Raw genomic sequence first — 21,002 nt, 5'->3', positions numbered from 1 at the left:
GGCTACCTGGTGGAAAGTAGTCACCGTCGCCTATGGACATTTGCGACACCAGAGGAGTCGGTAATGCATCACCATCTTTGAAGGAGAGCTCTTTTTACACCCTATTTACAATCTTATTTGGGGATGATTAAGGGTTCTTGGGGGCAGTAGGCACTTATCATCAGTTGAACTGCTTGAATGTTTGTTAGTTCTATCAGACACACTCATGGTACTCGTAAATGGTTACTACGACACATAGATAATTATTGCAGTCTTAACTACAGTTTCAACTACTGATTTATTGCAATCCCTGATTGCTAAGACTTACTAAAATCTGTCTTCCACCTTCAAATTAAAACACAATAGCTTTACGGCAGAAATAGGTATAGAAATGACAGTCGCACAACTTTCTAGATGAAGTAAATGGGTGTTACATAACAAGGAACTAAACCACACGATAACCATTATAGCACTATCATAATATCGCTTAAAAATCTTAGCTTAACGATGTGTGACCATAGATTGCGTATTGGATAGAAATGCCGTGTTTAGTATATACTGAAGAATGCTATGGACCTCATCATTTGTGTGTTTGGTAATGAGGTATAAATTAAAGGCGAAATATTTTGTTTAAAGTAGATTATTTCTTGATTATTTTTGAACATCAATGTAATTCACCATTACTACGAAAGGCGATTCGTTATAGGAAGTATGAAAAGGATTATAGCTAACCAGCTAGCTAAGTAACTAGCCAGCCTTTGGTTGATGATCGATGATGATGATGAAGAAAAATGATGATCATCTTCACTTTACGTTCTTAGGTTGCTCTTAGGTCAATCTCATATAATTATTACATTTTGGTACGAATGAAAATTTTAAATAAATACACATTTTAATATTGATAAACGATCTGCACAATTTTGAAAACATAATTAAATTTGAAACAAAAATCAAAAATATGTATTGTATACTAAATGATTGACACAATATGGCCATTTACATAACTTTGAACATAAAAACCGTTATTTTTAATAAAACCTAGAAAAAAAACGAATGGCATTTCTATATGATTACTAACTCTACGTCCAACAAATGACGGTCGTGTCGGATCGGTTTTTGCAGTAATAAGCACGAGTTCGCACGACGCGAAGCAATGCATCTCATTACTGCATGTTATCTGTCACCAGAACCGGATTAACCCTGTATGGGCCTATAGGCAATACAATTTTCGGGCCCCTTTTCTTTACCTACTCGGACTGACTAAATCATGTGATGTATTGTTTTGCCTTCTACTTACATTCCTGAATACAAATCCCGATATAGGCACGGATGACGTCCTAAGGGCGGGTTCGGACATACTCAGGCTCTATGCGTGCTCAACGCGCTCACGGGTTGGCTGCGTGTTAATACAGAGTCACCCGCGCACCTCACGCGTAAAGTGCGCGTACGTTTTATTCCGCCCTAAGTCTAGGTGTTTTCTATGTATATGTTATAGGCAAACTCCGAAGCTCCGGCGCTCCTAGGTTGGACTGGTCAATCCTCAGGTCAGACTGAATGACTTAGTCAAAGCCCAAACAAATGTAAATTTTCGGCCTTTGACTAAACAATTTTCGTCAAACCTGGGAGAGACTAATTTGGTCAGGCAAACGTCAAAACACAATTTTATTAAATCGGGGTTTGACGAGTCAAACTCCGATATAGGTATGAAGTGTCTTATCTTCGTATATTTGGAAGCATTTTATCATTTAAGCAGCTTTCAAGTCTTAAGAACCGCTTAACTCTGCCAGTTCTGACACCTGATTGGTCAGCTTACGTGATTTTCACTTTTATATTTGAGATGCTTTGAGAGAATGCCGTGTGGCATTAGGCCCACCTTTTGTACGATGTGCAATAAAGTATAAAATAAATAAATAAATGCTTTGGAATATACGGAGGTTAGTTTGTAAGATTAGGTATAAAAAAATAACATTTTTAAAATTTTGATGTTTATTGTTTTAATAATTTAAAAAAACCTAACCTAACCTAACCTAACCTAACCTAACCTAACCTAACCTAACCTCATCTTCAATTTTACACAATTACACGCCCGCACGCTCAATGAACGAACATGAAATGACAAAACAATCGGTCGGAACACCGCGAGAGACATTATGAACCTGTTTAAACATGTTCAGATCAACGTTTGACCGAGTTTTGCAGTCGCTTCTAGGATTGACTAGGCCAAAACCGAAACAGAATAATTTACTTTCGACGTTTGACTGAAAAGTTAGGAGCTCCTGGGTTTGACTAAAAATACTTCAGGCAAAGGGCGAAATTGAAATGTATTTCGGGGATTGCCTGATGGCTTTGGCCAAACCTAGGATAAACCAGTCCTTCCGCGAAGAGACTGTGTATCGGACTTTGACTATAACATATACATAAAAATACATTCAGCGGCGCCTACTCGTTGCGTTCGGATTTTTTTAAATACTTTTGATGTATGTGAAAATCGTAAGTCTTCAAACACGGAGCACACCCATTTTTTTTTAAATTAACCTTACAATTGCAAAACTCACATATTGTAATTAACGTATTTCGAAAGTTTCGGAATTATTACGTTACAAATTATTATCACGCTATGGAAGCTTACAAAACGCACCCAACAAATCGGGGAGTCCCCCAACGTGAATGAAGTCCAGCTGCATTCCGAAGGATTATATTAGTTCTAATATTAGATACTAGAAGACTAGATGGTTCTGTATGTATAAAGTGTTACATGCGTTGAAAAAAAAAGAATAGTATTGTTGATTATCATTTTCGATCCATAAAACTTTTTTTTGCGGACTGCAGTGGGCCCGTGTCGATCCTGGGCCCCTAGGCAATTGCCTACTCTGCCTTAAGGTTAATCCGGCTCTGTCTGTCACATGCATTCCGGTCTACCGTTTGATTCATTTACGGGATAATGGTACACGTTTACTGTTTTTTTATAATATTGAAGTAGCAGATGAATGTGCCGGTCATCTGATGGTAAGTCGCTACTGCTGCCCATGGACATAAGTAACCAATCCTAGATAAGATTAGATATTCCAATCTGAGGTTGGCCACAGATGTGCCGCTACCTCTACCGCTGAATAGTAAGCTGGACGCCTCGGAAAAGTATGTCTCCCTTACCACACCAGACTATAGAGCAGCGCTTAACACTGCTGCTATTAGGCAGATATAGGTGTGGCGGTGCCGCCGCTGGAGTCGAACCACAAAGGGTTCTACCACCTTTAAACTAGTTAGTTAATAGTCTTGTAGTTGAAATTTGGCCCTAAAATCAGACGTACGAGGTTTAAATACTCAAATACATCTGATTTCTCAAACTTAAGCGCACATTAGAAATGCACCTGAATTTTTTTTTAATTATTGCCTACTGAAAATTAATTATCCCTATCACTGAGCGGAGACCCGTGCCCAGCAGTGGGACAGTAATGGGTTGACAACCAATTAAATTTGTCAATTTCTTGTAGGCACAAATTGTCATTCAATTTTTGATCAAAACATTGGATAGATTGATTATTAATAATGGACGTTAATTTATAGATACTTCCATATTTATGGTTTCAAATGGAATCTTTCATAAACATCTGTAATCAGAATGTTAATTCCCTAATTACAATCAGGATCCTATCTAGAATAGAATTCACAATTTACCTATTCAGGCGAGATCAATTCGGAATCAGGAATTTCAAGAGGTCCGTACGAAATTAACATAGGAGATTCGTTCAGGTCCCTCTGACCTCTGGTTTGACTACAAGAGGGTCGCGAGAAGCTTATTTTTAACTTTGAAATAGCAAATGGTCATGCAGTCCAAGTGGTAGGTGGGTACTGCCGTCCATAAACATCTGTAATCCACCCCAGATATGATTAGATATCTACTTGAGGTCGGTCACAGATGTCGGTCACACTTCTGACCACTAAGCTGGAATGCTACGGAAAAGTATGCTTCCCTTACCATACCCTTCAAACCAGAATACAGCAGAGCTTAACACTGCTGTTATTAGGCAGAAATAGGTATAGCAGTGGTGCTGCCGGAGTCAAGTCATAGAGGGTTCTACTACCTTCAAATGTATAAAATTGAAGGAGTAACGTGCAGTCCACCTGATGGTAAGTGGCTACTGTCTCCAATAGACATCTTTTATCAACCCCAGATAAGAGTCTTATCTGACCACAGATGTGTTGCTACTTAGGAAGATTAAGAACGCTTCGGAGAAGTATGTCTCCCTTACGACACTCTTCAAACCAGAACACAGCAGCGCTTAACACTGCTGTTATTAGACAGTAACAGGTATAGCGGTGGTGCGACCGGAGTCCACCCACTAAGGGCTCTACCACAAACACTATATTCATACAGTTTACTAGGCGTTAGTAAGACAGTACCTACAGGGGGTTAGTTCGCCAATTCCCTTTTTAAAAAACTGCCTCCCTTAAGCTTTTGAATAAACATGAGCCCTGTAATTTGTTTTGTGCGCTAGTGTAGCACCGGCTTTGTTATGGCACAATGGTCTTATGATCTTTATGTATATAAGCTCTGTCTGGAATTTAGGTAAAGCTGTGGCTGTGGCTTCATCTGCAAATTTTATATAGAATATATAAAAATGAATGTTTGTATGTGTGTCCTTTATAGAATTGTAAATTATGCATATGTGATGATCTTTAGCAAAGTTGTTGTGCATGAGCCCACGAAGGTTTCTGGATGGTACGACCAATTTTCAACAGATGGCGCCATTGCCATTCCAATGAAGGTACAAATTTTCAGTTATATGTATGTCATGTTATTTTTTAAAATGCGGGTGAAGCCGCGGGCACTAGATTTAAATATTTTATAAAGTTTCACTGGAAAGGAACTTTTATTTATATTTTATAAATAAAGTGTAGAATGATTCTTGGTTTTATTTTAGAGACCTCCCAAAATGAACCTTACTGGCTCTATCACATACCGAAGTTCCGAAGAAAAAAACAAATATTGGAAATAAGTATACAAATTGCACGATTACACCCCTATAACTAGTAAGGGATGGCACACGTCCTCCTCGTTACATTAATGAGGGCGGACGACGTCAGAATTAATTGGTTAACTATTGTTGCTACGCTAAATAGGTCACTCTTTTGAATAAAGTGATTCTTAAAAAGTTTCTTAAAATTCTCTTAAGTATCAGAGTACAAGAAAAAAAATCTTAAGTAAATTTTATATATAAGAAGCTTTCTTAAACTGCAAAATCAAATACTAAATATCTTAAGAAATTTTTATAAATTAATTTTATTGCTTTCTTAAGTTGCAGAATCTTAAGTAAATTTTACAAATACGTTCTTGCGTTGTTTAATTGCAGAATAAAATAATTTCTTTATTTTCTTCATGGTGTTCTAAATTAGTCTTAAGTAAGAATGGTACACTTGTTCACAAAAAAAACCGTTATCAAATATTGGAAATAAGTATACAAATTGCACGATTACACCCCTATAACTAGTAAGGGGTGGCACACGTCTCCCTCGTTACATTAATGAGGGCGGACGACGTCAGAATTAATTGGTTAACTATTGTTGCTACGCTAAATAGGTCACTCTTTTGAATAAGATTCGTAAAAAGTTTCTTAATTTTCTCTTAAATTTTAGAATACTAATGAAAAATTCTTAAGTAAATTTTATATATTAGAAGGTTTCTTAAATTGCAAAATCGAATTACAAATTTTAAGAAAATGTCATAAATTCATTTTATTGCTGTCTTAAGTTGCAGAATGCAGAAAACAAAATAAACTTAAGTTAATCTTACAAATAAATTCTTACGTTGCTCAATTGCAGAAGATAATCCTTTATTTGTTTTCTTCAAAGCGTTCTACCTTAGTCTTAAGAATGAAGTCTTATCAACAACCCCTTGTTTTCCCACTGTTGGGCACAGTTGTCTCAGAATGAAAGGGCCCTAGGATTAGAGCCATAGACTACGTATGAACAAATGCGGAATGGTACAGTTATTCACGAAAAAATTAAATATTGGAAATAAGTATACAAATTGCACGATTACATCCCTATAACTAGTAAGGGATGGGACACGTCTCCCTCGTTACATTAATGAGGGCGGACGACGTCAGAATTAATTGGTTAACTATTGTCGCTACGCTAAATAGGTCACTCTTTTGAATCAACTAATTCTTAAAAGTCCATTAGCTTCTTAAGTTTCAGAATACAAATGAAAAAATCTTAAGTAAATTGTATAAATACGAAGATTTCTTAAATTGCAAAATCACATTTTAAATAACTTAAGAAAATTTTATAAATTAATTATTGCTCTCTTAAATTGCAGAATGCAGAAAACAAAATAAACTTAAGTAAATCTTACAAATAAATTCTTGCGTTGCTCAATCGCAGAAGAGAATCCTTTATGTGTTTTCTTCAAAGCGTTCTACCTTAGTCTTAAGAATGAAGTCTTATCAACAACCCCTTGTTGTCCCACTGTTGGGCACAGTTGTCTCAGAATGAAAGGGCCCTAGGATTAGAGCCATAGTCTACGTATGAACAAATGCGGAATGGTACAGTTATTCACGAAAAAATGAAATATTAGAAATAAGTATACAAATTGCACGATTACACCCCTATAACTAGTAAGGGATGGCACACGTCTCCCTCGTTACATTAATGAGGGCGGACGACGTCAGAATTAATTAGTTAACTATTGTTGCTACGCTAAATAGGTCACTCTTTTGAATAAACTGATTCGTAAAAAGTTTCTTAATTTTCTCTTAAGTTTCAGAATACAAATGAAAAATTCTTAAGTAAATATTATATATAAGAATCTTTCTTAAATTGCAAAATCGAATTACAAACATTTTAAGAAAATGTCATAAATTAATTTTATTGCTGTCTGCAGTTGCAGAATGCAGAAAACAAAATAAGCTTAAGTAAATCTTACAAATAAATTCTTGCGTTGCTCAATTGCAGAAGAGAATCCCTTATTTGTTTTCTTCAAAGCGTTCTACCTTAGTCTTAAGAATGAAGTCTTATCAACAACCCCTTGTTGTCCCACTGTTGGGCACAGTTGTCTCAGAATGAAAGGGCCCTAGGATTAGAGCCATAGTCTACGTATGAACAAATGCGGAATGGTACAGTTATTGACGAAAAAATGAAATATTGGAAATAAATATACAAATTGCACGATTACACCCCTATAACTAGTAAGGGATGGCACACGTCTCCCTCGTTACATTAATGAGGGCGGACGACGTCAGAATTAATTGGTTGAGTATTGTTGCTACGCTAAATAGGTCACTCTTTTGAATAAACTGATTCGTAAAAAGTTTCTTAATTTTTCTCTTAAGTTTCAGAATACAAATGAAAAAATCTTAAGTAAATTTTATATATAAGAGTCTTTCTTAAATTGCAAAATCGAATTACAAATTTTAAGAAAATGTCATAAATTTATTTTATTGCTGTCTTAAGTTCCAGAATGAATAGAACAAAATAAACTTAAGTTAATCTTACAAATAAATTCTTGCGTTACTCAATTACAGAAAAGAATCCTTTTTTTGGTTTCTTCAAAGCGTTCTATCTTAGTCTTAAGAATGAAGTCTTATCAACAACCCCTTGTTTGTCCCACTGTTGGGCACAATTGTCTCAGAATGAAAGGGCCCTAGGATTAGAGCCATAGTCTACGTATGAACAAATGCGGAATGGTACAGTTATTCACAAAAAAAATGAAATATTGGAAATAAATATACAAATCGCACGATTACACCCCTATAACTAGTAAGGGATGGCACACGTCTCCCTCGTTACATTAATGAGGGCGAACGACGTCAGAATTAATTGGTTAACTATTGTTGCTACGCTCTTTTGAATAAATTACATCTTTAAAACAAATTCTTGAATTAGTATTTTTTTCTTAAGTGTACCCTTGGTATTGTGTCATAATCAAAAAAATTGTAACTTAAGTTACAAAAATAACTTAAGTTTGTGTTTATTTACTTTAGTTATCTTAAGTTTATTTTGTTACTTAAGTTTGTTAAGTAAATAAAATAAACTTAAGTTAAATTACAAAAAAATGATATCACTGGAGAGATTCTTATGAAAATTAAATACATCGTTTATGTTTATCATTCCAAAAAACTACCTATGTACAATAGAGCACAACGTATTCACAATTGTAAAACATAATAAAATAAAAAAGCACATAATATATTTATTAGAAGTCTAATCCTTTCCTTCTCCACAGCACTACCCTCCGTAACCGTGTTCACTCACCCCGTTATTTTTCAAAACCCAACATACAATACAAGTAAATGATACAACGTACGTAAAGACAGTGATAAATAAACGGGCGGATTTCCTTTCAGTTGGATGTGAATACGCTTTTTGCTATCACCTCAGACGTAGCGTTAAGGCATAAGCGGAAGCGATTTTGGAATTTTAAATTACTTAAAATTTGAAGGTGGTAGAACTCTATGTGGCTCGACCCCATTCCAGCTTAGTCCTTTTTTAAGTTTTTCAATTTTTTTATAAGATGGGAGTAGCAGATGAGCAGATGAGCAGTTCACTTGATGGTAAGTGGCTACTGCCGTCCATGGATATATGTGATCCACGCCAGATAAGATTAGATTCTAGAGGTCGGCCACAGATGCGTTACCTTTGAGGACTAAGCTGGAATATCTTGGAAAAATATGTCTCCCTTATCACACCCTTCTTACCAGAACACAGCAGCTTAACACTGCTGTTATTAGTCAGAAATAGGTATGGCGGTGGTATCGCGGTTGAACCAAAGAGGGATCTACCATTTTTAAATGAGTTTTGCTTCTAAAGAGATCTATGCCACCTTGATACAATTAAAAAAAAATAGCTTCCGCCTATCACTTACACCACACACCCATAACATGATTAATGGGCACCAGATAACAAGCTTGTAGCGCATATGCTTTAAATACCGGTTCGGGTTGAAAGCTTAATGACACCAATTATGTTAGTGCTATCGTTCAGCCTTCTTCATACGCGGGGTTCGACCCCCAGACGGGGGGAGCTGATCAATGAAAGCACCGAAGACAGGATCTTAGTATAGTGTGTATTGATAATTCAAGCTATTTTGTTTCTATGAAGTCGATGAATAGATGAGTTCTATGAATCGATTTACGTGGATAGTCCAGTCGGAGGCCTTATAGAATTTTAATACAGTTGATAGAGATAGGTTATTATCCTACTTAATCCGACGCGAACTGGAGTTTTTTTTTGTTTTAATATTTGAACCTAACGATAAAGCTACCTGATGGAAAGTAGTTAACGGAATATGTTCTAGGCGATATATGGTTTAACTCCGGCCCAAAAATCGGATGCGGCCCGCTGAGCATCTGGCCCCCGACACCTTTTTAGGGGGTAACAAAATTTCATATATTGAAAACTGGGAAGGTATTTTTACAGGACGAATTCATGGCCCACGTACTTGTCTAACATCCTCAAATTTGGCCACTTTCAAAAGGTTGCGTACAAGACAAACAACCGTGCCCAGCGGTGGGACACTAAAATAATTGTATTAAAAGCACTAGACTATTACTATTACCCTTTTGCCACGTAAGCAAATGACCAAACCACGCCAGGTAACCAAACATAAACAAACCACATTTCGTGAAATATTTTCGACTACTACTTAATTAAATAAGATTTAATTAAATCATTTTCACAGCACGCGCATGACGCAGGGCGGGCGGAAATATGATAATTCCACGGAAATCCGCAGCGTTGACATTATCGCGAATTTTTTTGGGCATTTTTATTTTGTTAATGCTTTCTATTTTGAGTCCCTTACTATAATTAACCCATTTTTGGGCACATAGAAACATGGGAATATCAAATCCAAATCCAGATGAGAAATTTATTTGTCTCCCTGTATTCATATTAATGAAATAATTGGCGACTTATTTATGTTTCAAATAAATTGTTAGTTAATAATTAATCGAGTCAACACCGAATTCGAACATTTAGGTAAAACTCATCAATCAATTACTAGTTAAATAAAATAAATAAAATTAAATTATTAAGTACAATTAAATCTATTTCACGGTGTTTGCGTAGGGCGGGCGGAAATACGATAATTCCCCGGAAGTCCGCGGGGCGCGTTATTTACGCTTCACGAATAGTTTATCACGAATTATTACGTTGCTTTGCGGCTTTCGTAAAAATTTGTAGTTGTCAAAAATAAATTGCGAAGTCATTTCTTTAGTTCATATGTAAAATGCAGCTTATAATCAGCGTATAATAACTAGACTGGAATGACATGCAATTTCGAGATCGATTACCGGCGACACAACAAAAAGACAATATCGAATGAATTCTTATTCTCGTTCCGTTCTGTGTTCTTTTGCTGTAGTTTAGCTTTTGTAACCGTTTTATATAATAAGTGTTCTTGTTTAATAAAAAGTACGTAGCAAACGTAGGGCGAGTGGAAATATGATAATTCCTGGAAGTCCGCGGGGCGCGTTATTTACGCTTCACGAATAGTTTATCGTGAATTACGTTAGTTCGGGAGGTCATAGAAATTTGTACTGTTAAAAATAAATGGCGTATTGTTTATATTTTTTGCGTTAAACTATATAACATATAGCGTGTGCTGAGCCGTGATAATTTTTCACCTAAAAAAGGTCCAGGTTCAATTGCCAACAAGGGATATATATAAATAAATATATTTCAATTTCTTATTCACTGTTTAGGGGTTTATGTATTTATAAATAAACGTAAATTAAACATGCATTTAGCATGTTTAATTTACGTTTGCTTACATAAAATCCTGTATTAAGTTATTTGAGTTAGATATCGATACCTTAATTCGCAAATGAGCCAACTCCCCTTTTTGTCCAAATGTTTTTTTTATTTATTTTGTTTTCGTTCAACGCCATTTACTATAAAAAAAAAACATTTTGAAAGAAAGTGGAGTTGGCTGATTTACGAATTAAGGTGTCGATATACATTATTTAATTATTTAAAACTATTAATATTTTTTGTATTATTTTTTATAGGATAACTATTAACTAAGATATTAAATAAAAAAAAATAAAAAAAAATATTTATTAATATGAAGCATTTCATTATTAATTACATATTTGACTTATAATCATTTAATTTAATAATTTTCACGGTAGCACGCGTTGAGCGCGGGCGGAATGATAATTCCCGGAAGTCGGCGGGGCGCGTTATGCTTCACGAATAGTTTTGCGCTTTTACGAACTCGAACGCAACAATTTAATTAATTTGTTAGGGGACAAATATTTCATGTTTAATTCTTTTAATATTTTCATATTATTATTGTTAAAATTATTTTTCTTATTTCATTATTATTAAATTTCAACTACATACTAACATGTCTATTAAATTATTATTCTGAACACTCTTAATTGAATTGAAAATCATATTAATAATATTATTATTTTCAAATGAAATTCTTATTAAATTAATTAAAATCTATTTTAGGGTAGCACGAGTTGGGCGCGGTCAGAATGATAATTCCCGGAAGTCGACGGGCGCGTTGTTTACGCTTCACGAATAGTTTCGCGCTTTTACAAAGTCAATCGCAAATTTCAATTATTTTGTAAGATATTCCGTATTTATTATAATCTTCTATACTTTCATATCATAATTATGAATATTATTAATTTAATTATAATTAAATGTACACTACTCAACTACTTACATTAGTAATAAATTGTGAATAACGTTTTTAATTTAATCATGTTACAATTATATCATTAATTTAATTTTTATAAACAAAATTATTAATATAAATTTAATTAAATCTATTTCACGGTAGCACGTTGGGCGCGGGCGGAATGATAATTCCCGGAAGCCGGCGGGCGCGTTGTTTACGCTCCACGAATAGTTTCGCGCTTTTACAAAGTCAATCGCGATTTTTTTTATTATATTGTGAGATATACATTATTTGTTATCATTTTTTTATAATTTATTAAATAATTATAAATATTTTAAATTAAATTACTGTTAAATGTATAGTTCTAAACTATTTACATTACTAATAAATTAATAATATTGTTTTTAATTTAATTATGTTACAATTATATCATTAATTACATTTTATAAATAAAATTATTAATATAAATTAAATTAAATCTATTTCACGGTAGCACGTTGGGCGCGGGCGGAATGATAATTCCCGGAAGTCGGCGGGCGCGTTGTTTACGCTTCACGAATAGTTTCGCGCTTTTACGAAGTTTATCGCAAATTTTTAGGTCAGTTTTTGCTTCGTGAGTTTCGTAGAAATTCGTAGCTGTCAAAATTAATTGTGGTTTTCGTTTATTTTGTTGAAATATATTATAAGTTTTTACTGGCCAGTGTGCGTAAGCTGAATAAAATCGGGATCGATGTTATGGTCTACTATAAAGGATTATAGTTATATCTAAGATCAGTCATAAAAACGTTGCTTCTCCTAATAACTAAGACGGAAAACCTCTTCGGTCTAAAACCATCTAGGACTAAGTCGGAACGCCTCTTCTAAATGTTTCCCTTTAACCCAGAATAGAGAGCTGCTTAATGCTTAAGTGTGAAGAGATCTACCATTTATTTTAATAGTAAGTAAACACTTATTCAAAATATCCGTTGATTTTACCCTTTTAATATGAAAATATTTACTTTCGCAACATTTTAAATATAAATTACATTCTACCAAAACACTATCCCATTTACAAAGTCGGTTAAAACACTATTTTAACCCAAAAATCCTAGGGGTGGGTTGGAGAGAGACAGCGCTATACGAAAAAGAGGGACGCAACGGAAGTACGTACTTAAAGGCTTAGAGCAAGTGATTTCGGTCGGATTTTGGTAAAGAAATAAAATGTTGATGAATTTAAAGTATTTTCGGTAAAAGAAAACAGGAACTTGGAGGTACAATTATGCTTTCGTTTTTTTTGTGGTTACTTTGTAATGTGGTAACGTGTAACTGCAGTTTGTTTTAAACGGTTTTATCTGTAATTGTGACTGTTTAAAGGTCGTAAAGCCCTTTTTGGTTTGAATTCGGAGATACTAGTAATAAAGCAGTCAATCTGATGGTGGTGGCTACACCTACAATCAACCCAAGATGGGATTAGTGATATCAGGTCAGCCACAGATAGATGTTACTTGTGAGGACTAAGTTTGAACGCTTCGCTTAAGTAAGTCTCCCTTAGCACACTCTTCAAAGTGGGATACAGTGGCGTTCAACGCTGCTTTTATACGGCAGAAATAGGTGCCTTTAGAATCAAACGACGAAAATTTTTATAGTAAATGTAGGTAACATAACATTGAATACATAAATCATTTAAAAATAACCTACACTTTAGCATGAAATCAAAAAATACAAATAGAGTTCCATACATAATTGATAACAAAAACCATACAACCTCCAAGAACTAAACTGGAACGCTTCACTTAAGTATATTGCAGCGAAGTTAATAAGATTTTCTATTACCAAGCCATTCTATAAAAGGCCTGGAAACTATCTTTTCCGTGCCAATTTAGTTAAATTACTATGCTCCTAATGCCAAAGTGAAATTACGGCGAAAAATAAAACAAAGGGGTTCACCACCCCCAGGGGGCCAAAACGAGTAACCACCCCCAGGGGGTCAAAATGAACCCTCACTCGATCCGCTAACTCGAACGCAGTAGAACACTTATCTGGTCTAACGAGGCATAGTCTTTTAGGGTTGTCAACTAATAGTTTTAACCCTTTTCAAAAAAGAGTTAATACTTCAAAGTCTAAGGCTGTTAGAGATGTTTTTAAAAACAAAGTTCATCTATTTTCTTATTCCTCTACCGGGCAAAGACTTCCTTTCCTATATAAGTTACATTTAATTTGCTTCTTGAGGAATAAGCTGGAGTGCCCCAAGTAAGTTTGCCTTATGACACCCATCAAACAGAAAAAACAACAGCGCAACCTCTAGAAAAAGTATGGCGCTAGCACGTTTGACAATAAATAAAAAAGTAAAGAGCAAAAAAATATAGGATTAGAATTTTGTTTAAAATTCTATTACTCGTTAAGGAGATTAGCCGCGTTGACAACCCTATTCCGGACCGCCTAGCTTTTAACGTTTATCTCAAAATAGAGCTACAATTTTCCGAGTTAGCGTCCTGTTTCTCATTTTAATGTAATTTTCTTTAAAGATTTTGTACTACAAATGCGGTGCTTTGAGCAATTTTTACTTCATTTTTATCTCGTGGTTATTGTAGACTTATAAGCCATTTTGCTTAGTCGGCCCCGCTGAAACGTCAAAGGGTTTGCGGTCATGCACACAATCTAATCTTAAGTGGTTGCTTAAAGAATTTGTAAACAACTCTAGGCGCAAGGCGAAACCTGACTTTGATTATAAAAGCATGTTTATGTTTTAGACTAAGTTAGAACGCGTCGTGTAAAACATTTACTTTTTTTCTTAAAATTGATCGTATGTGTGTGCTTTTAGATTTGATATCTAAGTTAAAATGTAAATTAAATAATACCATTCGAAAATAAGACAGGAATCTTTTGCCTAATTGATCGTTGTGTTTTTCGCGTCAAGACTAAGTTATGACGGTTTTTGTGAGAATCATTCTTATCCAGAACTAAACCAGTCTACTAATAGTAATACTCTTAAACCAGAACATAGCATTGAAAACGTAATTATAATAACTATAAAATTACTAAAAATTAAATTCAATTCTTCAATTTAAAAATGAAATGAAAAGCTTCATCTAATATTAAAGACATTATTAAAAATCAAATAGAATTTTCTAATAGTACTTGAGTGACTATAAAAAAGAATTCTCGCAGTGAGTTCGTTCAAAAAATAATGTCCAATTTGAAAATTAAGTTAAAATAGAATGGGTACGTGTCGTTGCCAAAAACAAGCTTAATCTAATTTATTAGACCGCAAAGAATTTCCAGAACTACTCGTAGTAAAATACTGGAATTGTTCTCGATTGTAATAGAAAAAAAGTATTTGCTATTATGTAGTGCACTTTTTGTGGTTACAATTAAGTTACCGCCACCGCTTTCTACCTAATAACAGCAAAAATGCTGCTGTGTTCTGGTTTGCTAGAAGACATTTTTCCGAGGCATTCCAGCTTAGCCCACAGGAGTAGCGGCGCATCTGTGGCAAATTCAGTTAGGAATTTAATCCTATCTGGGGTAGATTACAGATGTCCATGGGCGGCAGTAGTCACTTATCATCATGTGGATATGCTTGTCAGCTATTCTAATATTATTATATACACTTATTTACCAGCCTATTATCTACACTAATATTATAAAGAGGAAAACTTTGTTTGTTTGGTTGTAATGAATAAGCTCAAAAACTACTGGATCGATTTTAAAAATTATTTCACCATTAGAAAGCTACATTATCTACGAGTAACATAGGCTATATTTTATATGAAATATATTTGATAAATAGATTTTAAGGCGGTACAAAGTTTGCCGGGTCGGCTAGTTGTATATACATATGCTAGCATGTAGTCCACCTGATTTTAAGTCGTAACTGCTGCTCATAGACATCTGCTATCAACCCCAGATAAGATTAGATTCCTACCTGATATCGGCCATTGAATTGCTTCCCCTGAGGACTAAGTTAGAACGCCTCGGATAAGTATGCCTTTTAAACCAGAACACAGTACCCCTATTAGCAACTTATACCCGTCTAAATTTCCTCAGTAATCACTCGATAACACGGGACAATTTATACGAAACTCGGCTTAATAATTCTTAATCCTCGCGAATTAGATAATACCCATTGAGTTGAAAATCATAATTGGCTTTGTTTAACTTAATTTACCCCTAATTTCATCAGGAACAAGTCGTAATTCTTTAATTAGTTAACAGAGAGACATTTCTTTCTCTGTCGCCTGTTCAAATTTCGTCATTTGGCTGATTAGCAGATGTGATTATGATGACATAGAATTAGACAATCCTTATTCTTATTACGCGGGCCTTTTTCTTGTCACACGGGTTTGGATCCATATGCGATTCTTAATCACATGCGTGACATTAACTTTCTATCGTTTATCTTATATATAAAATTCTCGTGTCACAATGTTAGTTACTGTACTCCTCCGAAACCGATTTACCGATTTTCACCAAATTTTATATGAATGTTCAGTAGGTTTGAGAATCGGCTATTATCTATTTTTCATACACCTAAGTGATAAAGGTTGTTCACCCTTAACATTTTTTTCTATTTATATGGCAACACAACGTTTGCCGGGTCAGCAAGTATTATATACTTTCCTGTCTTGTACAGGAACTGGACCTGACTACAGCGAGTTAATTCATGCGTGTGAGAATTTAACCGCGTGACAGGAAATGCTTTTAGTCGCGTGTTTTAGAGTAAATAGGTAGAAGGAGAGTTTAGGTAGAATCACTGTTGTATATGGAGTTGATACCTGATTCCTAAAGACTGCAGTAGCCACTTACACTCCGGTGGATTGCTATTTATTTTTTTATTTTATAATATGGAGTAGCAGACGAGCATGCAGTGCACCTGATGGTAAGTGGCTACTGCCGCCCATGGATATCTGTAATCGACTCCAGATAGGACTAGATATTCGTACCGGAGGTCGGCCACAGATGCGCCGCTACCCCTGATGACTAAGCTGGAACGCCTTGGAAAAGTATGTCTCCCTTATCACACACTTGCTACACTTTTATTAATTCCACATAAAAAGCCAACGTTAATATTTTGTTTAGCTGGAAATAAAATATTACTTACATCCGAAATAAGCCCCAAAAGAGAGCCTCTAACCGGCAAAACGAATCCGCAAAAAGGAATCCGGAATGCAATTCTATGTTTTATTCAAATTTTTTAGGATAGCCGCAAATTTTAGTTTCTCCAAAATATTCCCTTTCAAAGCTCTCCTTTTGCATATTTCGAGACCCATCCGCCGTGCGTTTGAAAGGTCAAAAATGTGTTTCGGAACCGGAATCGTAGATGAATAGAAGGACATGATGGCACTGTCGTGTTACAAGCGATTAGATATAAAAAAACCAGTGTGGTTCGAATGGGTAAGTGCCACAGCTACACCTATTTCTAGCGTGAAGAAGTTTTGTGTTTTTTTGGAAGGGTGAAGATGTCGGCTGACTTACATATGAAGCTACCATCTCAGTCCTCAAGATTACCAACGCATCTATGACCGGCTTTAGGTAGAACTCCTGATTTATGGAGTGGAGAGATATGTAGCAGGTGAGCAGGCCATTGTAGGTGTCCAAAGTAAAAAAAGGGTTCTCTTCCCTCAGTTTTACTGCTGGTTACTGGTCTACCCACAACTGATTTTTGAAGCGTATTCGACCACACTATTATAATGCGGGTTAGTGGAGGAAGTGTCAGGTTAGTGGCTTATCTGTGTCTAATGTTTTCAAACTTTCGCTTTATTAACAATAAACGGGCTCATCGGATTACCGTGTTCGGAAGCACGGCAGCGCGCATGTTCAGCACTAGCGGTCTCAACTGACGACCGCGACGTTGCTTCACATAGATCGGTTACCATACAATCGACCAGGCGCCATGTGTATATTTTAAGCTTCAATATAAACAAAAGGCAATAACAGTATCCTTCCCTTCGTTTGGATACAAACGACTACACAACAATAACAATCCAATTAGTATTCTTCAATGAACCTTCGAATAAAGGTTTCCGTTGGGATTCAACTGAATTGGCATCAACGTCGCTTTATGGAATTGAAGTGGCAATCGAGCATACAGCCTACTTCGTTAAAAGGTTACTGTTCATATACTTCCGTTATCTATCTCAAATAGGATTGAGGGTCTAACAGATTTTTATATCTAGTTCTTTTTTATAGTCATGATTTTTGTTTGTCATAATTCTTAGTTTTATTCCTAACGTAGTACAAGTTGCGGAGTTTTGGAAAAAAAGATACTTACATAAAACGTTGATGGTATGAGTAGCCAGTACATTCTCCGTGAGTTGGGCGTTGATGCCTTGGCAAACCACGACGATGGCTCTCCTGTTCGGTTCCACCACCACCGTGATATTTGAAGTCGTGATCCAGCCACCTAGAACAAAATTATTATTATTAGTCAAGATACATAGTATGAATTATATATATATAATGTGCAAGGAAAAGCTTTTTTGGTAAAGGGAGATCTCCTGCTAAGCTATTCGATGTTCGGGGAGCGGTCGTGTTCCAACAGTCTCAGTTCGGAGCTTGTATAAATGCAAGATGTTGAGAAAACTTCGATAGCGTGATTCAGAAATAACAGTGGGCACATCTTCATCTCATTAGTTATGGAAAGTCACCATAGCTTAAAGAAAAATTATAGAAGAATCGTCTAAAGAGTGATGGCAATCATGTTTGAAGGAACAAAAGATAAATCAAGGACGTAAAAATTGCAAGGAAATCATTGAAGTCACACCGTTCTACCCACTTGCAGGTGTCAAGCGCTGCTGTTAGTTTTAAACGTAAGAGACACTTATAGAAAGCGTACCAACTTAATCCTAAGATCGCATCTGTGTCGTTCCTAAGATAAAGCTCTCAAAATTATTTGGGGCTATTATCCAGTAATTATTCCTGTTATAAAGTCGTAACTACATAAGTTCGGTTCTCTATAATTATGGCCAAATTGTTGATACCGGAAGCAATGGTTATTTGAGACGCGAAATTTTATTAATTACAGGCTAGCCGGTATGAGATGAAGTATTGTTTTAACAGGAAATATGAGGTTTATTATAAGTTTCGCAGTAGCAAATAGCATACATAGTGGTTAAACTCGGTTTCTTGATCGAGGGGTCCGAGGTTCAAATCTCAAGCATGTACCTGATTTTTCAAATTTATGTACGTATTAGAAATTAATTATCACGATTAAATGGTGAAGGAAAACATCCTGGGGAAACCTACATACTTCAAAAATCTTAAAAAAAAAGTTGACATATGTATGTGAAGTCTACCAATACGCACTTGGCTAGCGCGGTGGATTATGGCCTAATTCTCCTAATTCTGAGAGGAGACCCGTACCCAGCAGAGGGACAGTCATGGTTTGATGATGATGATGATGAATTATTATTACCTTCAGGAGATATCACAGTGCGGTTGCTGGCTTCCTTGTGATGTTTGTTGAGCACCATCCACTTGATGTCAGCAGCAGGGTTCGAAGGTGCTGTGCTGCAGCTGAGAGGAACCGGGTCCCCGACCCTGGCCTCCGAGGGGCCAGATATCGACACGTGGGACGGCGCGACTGGAACAAAAATGTGTGTTAGATATTTGCAAAAAAGGAATGTATATTTTTCATGAAATAATTAATTTATTAATTAATTATTTTTTATTACCTAAATTATTTGCTTCATTCATTGATTTATTTAATAATTAATAAAGTAAATAATTTAATTAAGAATTATTTGCATTAATTTTCGTACAAAAAAGAACTTATTTACTAAAATTACACATATACAAAATTAAAAAGAAAAATACTACCATAAAAATTATCACTATCAATTATTTATTTATTATTTTTTACTTTATTTTTTATGTAATTAGTAATTATAATTGTAAATTAAACCAATGTTTTTTTAATACTAATGGTATATAAAAACTACAATACTTATGTGAATAAAATTGTTTAATTATTATTAAGGTTGATAGTTTTTAATAACATCATTTTAGCTTTAATTTCTTTTTGTAAATTTCTGTATGTCTGCGAAAGTTTCATTTAAATCTGTTCAGCCGCTTTTCGTATAAGTACATATAATCTGTGTTTCAATTTCAATTATATATTTTAAGTATATTAATTATCTGATAGATAGAAGCTATAAATAATTCCGTAAATCTATACAACGCTCAAAAACTTGGCCTCCAAAACACATTGCAAATAAATATCAAAACTAAAGTAGTAAAACTAGTCTGAACTCCAGATCGGTTCAGGCAAATCCTTCTAAGTGGGGAATTCCATTTTCCATTTGTACCCAGGCAAATTGATGCGTTTGCCTCTACGCCTATATCTCACGTTGTCCAAACTTCCCCAATATATATTTTCCGGGATACGGCTATTTTGACTGAGTTTACATATGCTGACTATTTTAAGATCATATCTTGTATTGAGTTTGTTTTGAGACAAATGCGCTTTTGTAGTTTGTAGTAATAGAATTTTTTAATGCTTTTTGTTGAAAGCGGTTTTATCCTTTAAGACAATCTTTCTCTATCGATGGTCGGTAGATTTTTTTTATAATGTAATGTAGCAAACGAGCGTACAACCCCAAATAGGATTAGATATTCCTACCTGAGGTCGGCCACAGATGCGATATTTTGACAAATATTGTCATATGATGTGGCTAGGTGGTCAATACCGACACGCAGACTTTTCAGTTCGATTCGCGGCATAAATCTGAGTAATGAGTTTGAATTTTCCACAACGGGGTAAGGTTCTGTCTCCATAATTTGGCAAGCCTGAGAGAATAAGATAAAAATCTTCATCACGCTCTTATGCCAATTAGTGAAGGAATATAAAATAGGCAAACTCATATAGGATTGTTTCAAAGCCCTCATAAGGTCTCTTAAGGTTTATCTATACAACGGCAAGCACGGCAGCGCGTATGTTCAGCCACTAGCGGTCTCAACTGACGACCACAAGTTGCTTCACCACGTAGATCCGTCACCACTAGCGGTTCAACTCCGACCGCACGTCGCCTTCAGTCCAGTCGACTCCACGCTCCAATAAGTCACACAAAGCGTACTTTAACTTTAATACAACCGAGCTCGTCGGCTTACCGTGCTCGGAAGCACGGCAGCGCATATTCAGCCACTAGCGGTCTCAACTGACGTCCGCACGTTGCTTATACTACTCCACTCCACGCTCCAACAAGCCACACAAAGCGTACTTTAACTTTAATACGAGTACAACCGAGCCCGTCGGCTTACCGTGCTCGGAAGCACGGCAGCGCATATTCAGCCACTAGCGGTCTCAACTGACGACCGCACGTTGCTTATACCACCCACTCCACGCTCCAATAAGCCACACAAAGCGTACTTTAACTTTAATAACGCTTAGTTTCGATCCAACTCCAATCCG

General features: G+C 35.5%; 1 protein-coding gene across 1 annotated transcript in view; it reads right to left on the bottom strand.

The window, feature by feature from the left end:
* sns (sticks and stones) overlaps window positions 1-21,002 on the bottom strand; it is a 340,736-nt gene that overhangs the window by 50,804 nt on the left and 268,930 nt on the right. The window contains exons 10-11 of the mRNA XM_073077924.1: window positions 19,008-19,175; window positions 17,865-17,996 (exon numbers count right to left, since the gene is read on the bottom strand). Of these exons, the coding sequence (XP_072934025.1) occupies window positions 17,865-17,996; window positions 19,008-19,175 (300 nt within the window). The remainder of the gene's footprint in view (window positions 1-17,864; window positions 17,997-19,007; window positions 19,176-21,002) is intronic.

The sequence above is a fragment of the Epargyreus clarus genome, unplaced genomic scaffold (assembly GCF_041222505.1).
Source record: "Epargyreus clarus isolate Ecla_fem2 unplaced genomic scaffold, WU_Ecla_fem_2.2 ptg000011l, whole genome shotgun sequence".
Taxonomy (NCBI): Eukaryota; Metazoa; Arthropoda; class Insecta; order Lepidoptera; family Hesperiidae; genus Epargyreus; species Epargyreus clarus.
Note: the sequence above shows the minus strand (reverse complement) of the source record. Positions and strands in the feature narration are given on the sequence as shown.